This window comes from Carlito syrichta, unplaced genomic scaffold (assembly GCF_000164805.1).
Source record: "Carlito syrichta isolate Samal-C Ts95f unplaced genomic scaffold, Tarsius_syrichta-2.0.1 Scaffold315184, whole genome shotgun sequence".
Classification (NCBI taxonomy): Eukaryota; Metazoa; Chordata; class Mammalia; order Primates; family Tarsiidae; genus Carlito; species Carlito syrichta.
The window spans coordinates 31,501-42,539 of NW_007259280.1; the positions used below are offsets into that span (position 1 = coordinate 31,501).

General features: G+C 31.9%; 1 protein-coding gene and 1 long non-coding RNA gene across 2 annotated transcripts in view; one reads left to right on the plus strand and one right to left on the minus strand.

Moving 5' to 3' along the window:
* LOC103275037 (N-terminal EF-hand calcium-binding protein 1-like) overlaps nt 1–9,041 on the plus strand; it is a 36,731-nt gene extending 27,690 nt beyond the window's left edge. The window contains exons 5-6 of the mRNA XM_008072450.2: nt 656–747; nt 5,229–9,041. Of these exons, the coding sequence (XP_008070641.1) occupies nt 656–747; nt 5,229–5,257 (121 nt within the window). The 3' untranslated portion in view covers nt 5,258–9,041. The remainder of the gene's footprint in view (nt 1–655; nt 748–5,228) is intronic.
* LOC110594412 lies at nt 8,266–10,451 on the minus strand. Its single transcript, XR_002481242.1, has 2 exons — nt 10,342–10,451; nt 8,266–8,678 (listed from the first exon to the last, which is right to left on the minus strand). It is a non-coding gene; the product is annotated as an uncharacterized LOC110594412 (long non-coding RNA).
* Between the last annotated feature and the right edge of the window lie 588 nt (nt 10,452–11,039).

Consider the following 11,039-nt stretch of genomic DNA (forward strand, 5'->3'; position numbering starts at 1 on the left):
AAAATAGCACAGAAAATATGACTCTCTGAGTAAGTTCATGTTTAGTATGTTAAATATGGTAATGGAAGTATTAATAATAGAATACTAGAAATTTAATTGATACAGATTTCATCTAAAAATTTTTTTTTTGGCTATTTTAAAGACACTTTGTGCTATAATGAAGACATAATGACAAAAGTTATTTCAGTCATAGAAGGGAACAAAGCAACTTAATTAATTCTGTGCTTCTAGGCCTATACCTTAAAGATAGATTTTTTCCCAAAAAATTTATTTTATTCTCTAGCAGTGGAAAATGTATAGTCTGTCTTCTTAGCTATCCTGGTTTTCAACATCCTGACAGCCAAAATACTACTCTCTTCTGTTTAAACATCTTGCTGCAATTAAAGTCAAACTTCTATTGTTTTATCTTCTGTAGAGATGTAATGTTCTCCTGTTTTAAGATTTCTTTTTAAAGGTTTCTGATAATAATTATTAAATCATTCCTGAGTTTTTTCTTAAGGCTAAACAACAACAAAAAGAAGTCTGTATTCAGGTACTTACTTAATCCAAATCATCCAAAACCTTGCCATCTAGATTGAGTTTGATCTCTGCTACACTCTGCTTAGGAAGATTGTAAATTAAAATGCACAGCCTTAACCTATAATTGTTTATACAGCCACCTGCAGACAAATTATAGCAAGACATTCCAAAGAAGTAACGTGGATTTCTTGGAAACTCCAGAACTCACATCTACCATGCTAGTTCCTGGTAATTATCCTGGGTTCTATGTGCCTGTTTATTATCTTTTGCATCTTAAAAAACAGTATGTCCTTCTCCCCCCTCACATTCTTCATCATGGTGCTCTCCTTATTACCTCCTTACATCTCTTACAATTTAGGGGTGGGGAAAGAAATAAAATATCTGTATATTTGTTGTATTGTGCTTAGTCCTCAGTTGACCCTGTTGGTATTCCTGGCTATACTGAGCCTACTATTAGTCACTTGCTGATCATTTTAACAAACTGGAAGTGCAAGTCAAATAATGATATTTCAAAAAATTATTCAAATGTTTCACCATGTTGCAATTTAGTTTAAGTTTATTGAATACAATTTGGAATAAGTGACCCATAAACTGGAAATTAGAATTATGTTAGAAACATTTTTACTATAAATAGCTATTAAAATGGATTTATAATTGATAGAAAGGAGAATGGGGAAAGAGAGAAATCTGACATAAAGTTGTCTAAGAAGTCTGGCCTAGTCAAAGCTTATTTAATACAATCGAGAATCAAAATTCATCTGATCATCTACTCATCCATCCAATTACTGATTAAATATTTATTTACTGAATATTAGTATGTGCTAGGCACTGTGTGGGGGTTACTGGGGTGCTTGGTCTATTTACTAGCACTGATTGAGCACCAATTCTGAAAAAGCACTTGTTGGGAGCAAGAAATGGTACAAAGTAAAAACACAATCCCTACCCATAAAGTGCTTTCTACCCAGCTTAACAAAATGTTTGCAAAGACAAATATTTGCAGACAAAACTCCAGCTCAGGGCATAAAATAGTAATTACCATTAGAAGTAATCATTGTTTTGTGGACTTAGAGAAGTGATTATTTCTTTAATCTAATAATTTGTACAAAAAATGACTTTTGATATGGGCCTTAAAAGATGAGATCTGGATAAGATGGAGAGGAAGGGTACTTTGGTAAATTCTAGATAGACATGAACAAATGCAAGAAGTGTGAACGTGTTTGGTTTATTGATGTAAAGGAATCGCTAAGAGGAGAGTGAAAAATGAGGTTAAGAATATCATAATGAGGATGAGAACAGTACTTTGGGGTAACTGAAGGTTTTAGAGAGGGGTGAAAATATGGTCTAATCAGTAATAACTGACAGGAGGGAGAAAAGTGATGCCATGGAGAGGAGAGAGATTAACCAGGAGGGCAATAATCTAGGCCAGGGAAGAAAAACACCTAAACCAGGAACTAGCCAGAGAGTTGGGGACTCCATTTGTTGATGCAACTTTCAAGAGTTAACCACAGCAAGATGGTTGAAGCCGGGGATTGGTAAGATAGTATGTAGCTAAGAACAAAATATCTAAGAGAAACCTGGGGAGATGTCTTTCTTTAAAAGGCTGGTAGAAGGAGAAAAGCCTCTTCTATTAAGGAGAAGGAGGGGAACCAATCAGAGCCAGAAGGATCATAGTCGTGGAGTATCAAGGAAACAAAAAGAGGAGTAAAATGCAAGGATACAGCCTCCAGGGGAGGCGGAGAGAAAGTGACTAAAGAGAATGGGACTGGAAATTGGATTTGACAAGGTCACTGTTCGAGTGAACAATTTTAATAGAGTGGTAGGAATTTAAAATTAGGGTAGATTTTGATGAATTGGGGGAACAAATGGAAGGTGAAAAAGTAAATTCTGGAATTAAAGCTGGGTGAGCAGACAAGAGAGATCAGGTTGACTGATTCACAGTCTCAGCCTGAGCTCTAGTTATATATTCACTTCAGATCTTAAAGACAGTTTTGTCTGACCCAGAGAACAGTAGAACTTTTCTTGCAATATAGCTCAAATTTAATCCCCAAATAGGAAATCCATGAATATGGTTGAAATTTTGCATGGTTCACAATTTGACTCATGCAGTATAAATTAGGATGCACCATACCCTGAGATAGGTGCAGGTGAGAGAGCAGTAGCACAGGTTAAGGAAAAGACTTCAGTGATTACTTTCACTTTATCCAGGAAAGTTTTAGCTTAACTATTATGCCAGGCTGGAACAATCTGTCATCAATGGGAAGAAAAGTCCTAGAACACAACTTCTGTAAAATGATGGCTGTCGTATTGAACACAGAATGCAGGAAAGTGAGATCCACATCCTATTTTCACATCTACATCTTCACATTCCCTGCCCTGATACAGTATTAGTAAAATGTATGGCACAAAGAAACAATTATTTCCTAAATGAATGAATAATGACTTTTGACATTATCAGTCATGAAAATTCCAAGAAGCCCTGACCCTTGTAATCTTTGTGTCTGCCATCATTTTCATTTTCAACTCTCCCAATCCTGACACCACTGGTTTCACAATGTGTAAAAAAAAAAAGAACAAAGTTTGCTCTTATTAGTGGCTTGAACCTTTCCAGGAAGAAAACACCTGAATAAAAATAGAGTAGAAAAAAGAGGACAGAAAGGAGGCTAACAAGTTATCAGTAGGGTGGGAGGGAGGGGGAATGCTATAGCAAGAAATGAAATGTGAAGTAACCTGATAGAGTTTTCTGGGCCAACTTTACTTCATAATTGTCTTGGATTAACTTTCTATGCACTACTAGTGTTAATGGTATGCACATTATGTTACTTTTTCTCTCAGAGCATTTCTCAATTTAGAGAGAAAAACTGAGTACAGCAGGGCACACTGGCTCACACCTCCCAGCACTTTGGCTCACGCCTCCCAGCACTTTGGCTCACGCCTCTCAACACTAGGGGTTTGAGACCAGCTTGATCAACTTGATAAGATCTTATCTCTACAATAAATTTTTTAAATAGCCAGGAAAAAAAATTATCCTGGCATAGTAGCACACACTTGTAGTTCCAGCTACTTGAAAGATTGAGGCGGAAGGATCGCCTGAGCCCAGCAGGTCGAGGCTGCAGTGGCCATAAGCGTACCACTGCACTCCAGTCTTGGTAACAGAGCGAGACTCTGACTCAAAAAAAGAAGAAAAAACACAAAAATTCCTGAGTGCAAATGAAACTGGATCAATTCTTGGTCTCTGAGCCCAGATCAAATACAATTTAATGCCTTTTAATTGCTGCCCTATTTTTCATTAATTTTCATATTACATCTAATATCAACAATGATCATTGAAATTTGATAGAACAAAAAGTTAGATTTAATTTCTAATAAAATCTAAAAACCCATCTCAAATAAGATTATAACATTTATTGGGGTACCCAACTCTATTTTAAAGTGAAAGTTTTACAGGGCACAATGTTCACTATCTGGGGAATGAGCCACCTGAGACCCAATCCCCACCACTACACAATATGTCCATGTAACAAATACACATGTGTACCCCCTGAATCTAAAATAAAAAATGTTTTAAATAAAGTGAAAGTTTTATAGTTACAACAGCCGACACATTCCAGCAAACTAAAATTAGCATATAAATTTTTTTATGGGTTTTAATGCATGTGACTTCTAATAATATTTTTAATAACCAGTTTTGTGTATTTTGTTACAACAGTTATGAAGATTAAAAGAAAAACAATTAAAAATGTTTTAATTGTTCTAATGCTGCACATATTTAGACCAAAATTTAAAATGTGAAAGAAAAAAAGCCGCTATTACATTTAGACACACAGGAAGAGTAGGTTTGTATTTCCAATTTAACTCACAAATTATGATTTCTGATAAGATTGCCTTTTTGTTAAAATTACTAAGTGGGTTATCTAAGGTACATCTAAACAAATAAAGCAACTAAGCCAAACTGCATCCCGATATGAAAATACAAACCAAAATATATTCCTATGAACATTCAAATAACAATCATTCAAATAAGACACACTGAAATATAGTAGCCCAGGTCCATTAGCCATCATAAATCACCCAGACAGAAAGAGTTTAAGAACTCAGGTCTGTAGGGCAGAAAGGCCTATGATTATGAGAAAAGAGGTTAACAAGAAAGTAAGGTGCTATTGCCAACAAATTAAATAGATTTGAAAGCAAATTTTAATCCTGTTCATTTATCTGTTTTTCATAGTGATTTACCAATCATACTTCTTTGCCGTAAGTTTGTCTTTGAGATATTTCTATTCATTCAGATAAATATGTCAAATTTTACTATATATATGCTAAAATATTATTTATAATCTATACTATAACCTATTTGTAATAGGTTATAAATAGTTTTAAATAATATTACTTATAATCTAATACCACCAGTATTGTGTAGATTAAAACAAGAAGAACATGATTTTATCTTTAGGGCATTTATAATCTTGTTGCCAAGACAAGCTTTATTCACATATGAGAAAATATTTTACAACAAAGTGCCAAACAATATGGTACAAATAATAACTGCACAGGAAGAATTCAATTTTGGCTCAATCATCAGGAAATGGTGGCTAGAAAGTAATTATGCAGACTAAAGGTGAGAGAGTTGGTCTCCTTATGAATGATGTGCCTTGAACTTTCTTTGCCCTAGAAGTTATTTTCATTATTTTAAAAAATGTTTTTTCTCTTTATAGCTTCATGGTGGATCCTGAATAACAACTAGATGTTGCTAGACATTTTTGTTATGGTTCCAAGTGTTAAAAAAGTGTTCTTATCTAAAATGTTGATTGGAAAATTCTCTGTGATTGTTAATCTACTGTACACCTCTGTTTAATATATTTACTCTGAGTGTACTCTTTTAAAATGTATTCTATAACTTTATCATACATTCATGTGAATTTTAGCTCAATTTTCAAAGTTCACTATTATTCTCAATATTTGATGCTAATTGCTTTGCTACATTGTAACCAACCCAAAAAATTTAGTGACAAAATCCTAATATGTTAAAAAAAGCATATGCATAAAGGAATAATATTGTGAAAAAGAATGTGTTATTATACAGAAAAAGATTTAAAGTGAGAGAACTTTTGAACATTACTTCATAGGACAGATTTGGTAAACTGTCATATACTATTAAGGGTTAAATCAGTGTTTTGTGATATTTAAGTAACCAGACTTTCTATGAATGAAGCTTATTCTTCAATAATGTCTATTCCATCCCCAACTCATGGTCTTGTGAGTATTCTCTTTACTTTAAAAGTTATACATTGGCATAAAACAAGCTTAGCTGTAACCTATAGGATGTATCTCTATCCATCTTTCAGGTTATAATTGGTTTTTCATGAGCAAACAATTCTGGGGAAAGTTAGAATACCATTCTGTAATATAACATCATTATGTCATTTATTGTCATTAAAAGTATTTGTAAGTTAAGCATATCAAGAAAAGGATAGAGAAAATGGTTTAAATTTTATGTACATGATTCTGATACTAACTTTCTTATAATAAATAGACATTTACATTTACATAGGATTCCAAAATACTTTAAAAACAAAAATTTTAATCTAAGTGAACAATAGAAGACAGAAAACCAACACAAAACTTTAAGGAAGTCATAAAATAGTAGGAAAAGTACTAGGCAGAAGACATTTATTTTCCAGTTTCAACAGTAGGATAATTAAAACTATGTACCTTTTAAAAATATTTTTGATAATAAAAGTCTCTGCTGTTCCAGTTATAAACCTGGCTAATGAAAATAGAATACATATAAAAATGTGTTACCAAGTTATTCTGTAGTCCAAATTCCTTCAAAACCACAAGTCTCGAAAAAATTGTCAGGTAAAATTTTCCTGTATTTTTTTCTCACTGTTGAAAATGTCAGGAATAAGAGGAAAGTTGTGCTAAAATTTTATTTCTTAAATATAGAACTTGATCTAAAATATTCTTTAAAATTAATTTATGAAACATCAACTTTTACACTTTTACCAATACTATTATATACTCTCAGTCCTCATTCCATCCAAATAAAATTAAAGAATAATTAAAGAAATAAATAGTAAATTTTGTCATATTATGCACACATATACATTTGAGTATGTGTGTGTATGTTTGTGTCTCTGGTCAACTCTAAGGGTGACAAGCACTATGAAACAACACCTGGCTCAACTCTTAATTTATAGACAAAGCAAAGAACATTAATGGAGATGTACAATGATTATTCAAACAAGTTATACATATGTACAAAGGCAAATAGATAAAATAGTTTTTGCAGTCTTACTCTGATTGTATGTACTAAGAAAGGATAAAAGGCTTTAAAACCTAAGGAATCTTGACATACAAACTCTTGAAAATGTTGGTTATAAGTGGTTTTGAAAATACAAATTGTAGCCATTCAAAACATTGCTTTTGTTGGTCCATTCAAGTATCCAATTCAAAAACCATATTAAGTCTTTTAGGTATAATGCAGTTTGCAAAGTAGCATAGTAGTACGACTTTAAAAGGGTTCTGCCCTCAGCAACAGTGCTAAGTGCTCTCTGGATTCTAAATTAGAATAAGTTCTATCACATTTTTTAAGCTAGAATAAATAATACTTCAGAATAGGCAAATAATAAGGCAAACCAATTTAATTATATGGTAATTCTGACCCCAGTTCTTATACAAATTATATATATATATATATTTCTGTGTATGTTTATGAGTTGAGTGTATGTGAATGTGTGTATATGTGTATTCACACACACACACACACACACACACACACACACACACACGCATATATACACAAGAACCTATAGTATAAAAGGAAAATAGTAGGGTTAAAACATGAGAAAACTGAACCCTAAGTATAAATATCTTATTTTAAAATAAGCAATACATTTATGGTTAATAGTTGTTTTCTATTTTTAAAAATCCAGTTTACTGGGGAACAAGCTTATTAAGGGTACTGAAAGACCAAGGAGGAAAGTTTATTATGGACTAAAAGCTTGAATCTGGGTAACAAGCCCCAAAACCAGTGAAGAAATAGGTACTAGTTTTAGAAGTTCACAATTCAGTGAAACAAACTTTCTGCCAAATGATAGCCTTGAATGCCTTGCCAACAGACCTGGGAACTGAGAGAATGGGAGTGAGAAGAGTTTACACTTACCTTTATATCAGCAATTTTTTTTTGACAGCATGCTGGAACAAACTTTTTAAAATTTTTTTACAATGGTAAATTCAGGGTGACATGCTGCAGATTTATTATATAAAATGTCTGGGAATTATAAACTTTAAACGCCAAAATTCTTCATCCATACATGTTCTTGTTAAAAGAAATTAAACAAGTGAAAATTAATGCACCTCAATTATTTGCAAATGTCTAAATTTTTCCTCTTTTGAAAATGAAAATATCAGTTATTTTGCAGTTGCTGAACTACAATTCATATGGTCTGATTGGTGAAATAAATCACAGATGTTTTTCACCTTCGGTTTCATTCGCTACCATTGCTTCCAAATTATCAATCTCTGCTAATAATTGTGTATCTAAGACAAGATTAGTATCAAAACTTAGAGACCAATTATTTATTTAAAAAGAGATGCCTATTAAAAAATTATCCTTCTCGTCACTGAGAACTATGCATTGAACATCCTGGATCATTCTAAGCCTCTGGAGAGATTGTAATGATCTTTTCATGAGCTGGCATGAAATCAGTGGGAAACAAACAAAAGCAACAAGAAATTATGTACCATATATACACTATAGTAAATACTGTATATCTGAGAATCTTTACAGCTTACATTTCCATTTCATTATTACAAGTGATGAAAAGAAAAATATTCCAAGTAGCATGCAAATTATAAATACAGTTTTCTCCCTTCACTAACCAAATTTCTACTTTCCAGGGTACTTCTCAATTTATATAGGAAACTGCCTACAAAACTGAAACTGATTAAAAAATTCTTTATAGTTTAAAATATCTTTCTCATTTTAAGAGAGGCTAAATAGTCAACCATCAAAATTAAAAATAAATTGAATAGTCACAGTCCATTACAGTTACTGTTAGTAGATCCACTTTATTTGCAGGTGTCCAAAATATAAAATGAATAATTCTTTATCTTCAAATTCATCTGTTCTTAAAATGCTACTTAAAACTTTGGTTGTTCTCCTGTAATATAAAAGAGTTAGTATCAATTGATTGAATACTGTTTTTATTAATTATCTTATCAAACCAAATACTGTGAACTTAACAAGTACTTACAGATATAGATGCATGTTGTTACAGAAACCATTAAAGTAACTGGAATTGTTAGTTCTTGTGTGTTTAAAAATATGTGCAATTCATTTTAAATATATTAAAGTGTATTCCAAACCTGCTGTTCTGTTTCTGTGGTACCTAGCTTTAAAAAATGTAATGTGTAAATCAAAAGTAAACTTAATTCTAATGTATAAGTTTGCAATAAATGTGTCAAATTTTTATTTACACAACGAAATGTTATTAAAGGTGGAAAGTCTACAAATGAAAAAGTGACTAAATTGTATATCATTGAAGTTTATATTTATTCTAGACCAAGGATTAAATGTCCCTGAGATCTCTGAACAGGTGCAAAAATTCAAATATCCTCAAGTACATTTTTCCTCATTAAATATTCCTGTATGATAATTATTATGAAAAAAAGCTTTAATTGCTCCTTTAATTTTAAAAGAAAAATTGCCTAGAGGTCTATAAGTTAGAGAGTTTAAATTAATAAATATTAATATAAACTGTGAACAACATAACTTTTTTAAAAATTACAATTGAAAAAAAAATTCTATGAATACTAAAGGATAAGAATCCCCAAAATGGAGACAAAGAATAGCAGTATAAATCTTACATTAGAGCTGTTCTCAACATACCTATATTTTGAGTCTCATTTTAAGAGAATTAAATTGCCTTTACCTATATATATATATGTTTATAAAAACTCTAACAGAAAGTCAACTTCCAGTCAAAAGTACTTACTTTTGAGGGAAATCATTTACTAATCATTTGCATAATTAGAGACAGTACCATACTAAGCGCTCTCACACATTATTTTACTAATTCTAACAACTAGAGATGATCATCCTTAGCTTCAATTGAAAACTGAGGCTCAATGAGGTTAAGTAACTTGTTCAAGTTTGGACTACCAGCATAGAGAATGGAGCTACAATTTGAACCCAAGCCTGATATCAAAACTCATGTTCTTTCCAATGAATATCCTAAAAGATATATTTTATGTATTTATTGAGACAGAATTTGATAGGATAACATACACATATAAAGGGCTAAGACTAGCAAAGACATGCTGAAGAAAAATAAGTGGGATGACCTATTTTACTGCATAAAAAAAGCTAACTGAACAGAATAGAGAGCCCACTAACAGACCATGCATATATTGCCACAAAAGGGTCAGAGGACAATCTTTTCAATAAATATTGCTAAAATGAATGGATATCCTTGCAGAAAAAAGTAAAACTTGACCAATACATCATCAAAACCAATTCTAGGTAGATTATAGACCTTACTGAGAAACAAAATAGAACTTTTAGAATATGGGACAATATTTTCATAACCTTTTAATTAAATACTATTTCTTAAACAAAATGCAACTTTTCCATTCTATTTCTTGAGTAGACTGGTAATCATTTTATAATAATTGGCTATCTTTTCCTTTTATAATTTTGTAGTTTTCTGAATTACTTGTATTTTGCAAAAGCAAGTTTAAAATCTAGAGGTAGAGTCCAATGAAAATGTTAAAGACAAATTTTTGGACTACAATATTATAATACAAAATTAGAACACTACTTACTGGTTTTTGAAGTACAATGGGATGATCAGGCAGAAAGTCTGGTTTTTTTCTGCAGATGGAAACACTTGAAAGCTTTAACAGGAAATCTCTGCTGTATTTAATTCTCTCTGTAGATAGTAAACATCAAATGTAATGTTATAAAATAGACCTGTCTAGATCACATTTTGGCTCATTTCTTTCTGGGAGTCCTTTATTCATTATTTATAAAATGGTGGTCAGTATCTATGCAAAACAAGGGGAGGAAAAAAAACCTTTGAAAAATCTGCTGCCTCCAATTTTCCTTTCACATGGAAAGAAACCCAAGTCACCAAAGAAAAATAGAAGAAAGAGACTTGTTTGAGAAAATGGGTAATCCATGGCTTTTTTTGGTCTGGCTATTTGGGTCTAGTCAAATATCTGGTATTATAAAGTTAACAGCAATAACACCTATTGAGCAATTTAGATCCTGCCAAAATGGAACCTAAATGAGCCTATCTAATCTCAAAAAACACTAAAAACTTAATGCAATAAAAATAAATTCAATGTAATAAACATTTATTGGTTGCCTACTATATATCAGAGACTATGCAAGGTAAGGTAAACAAGACCCAAGATATGGTAGCTAAGTTCAAGTGGAACAATGATTCAAATTTCTGAAGATTTCTCATCAGAAATGATCACCAGAGACTATCATCATGATATACCGCATGCTATGCCAG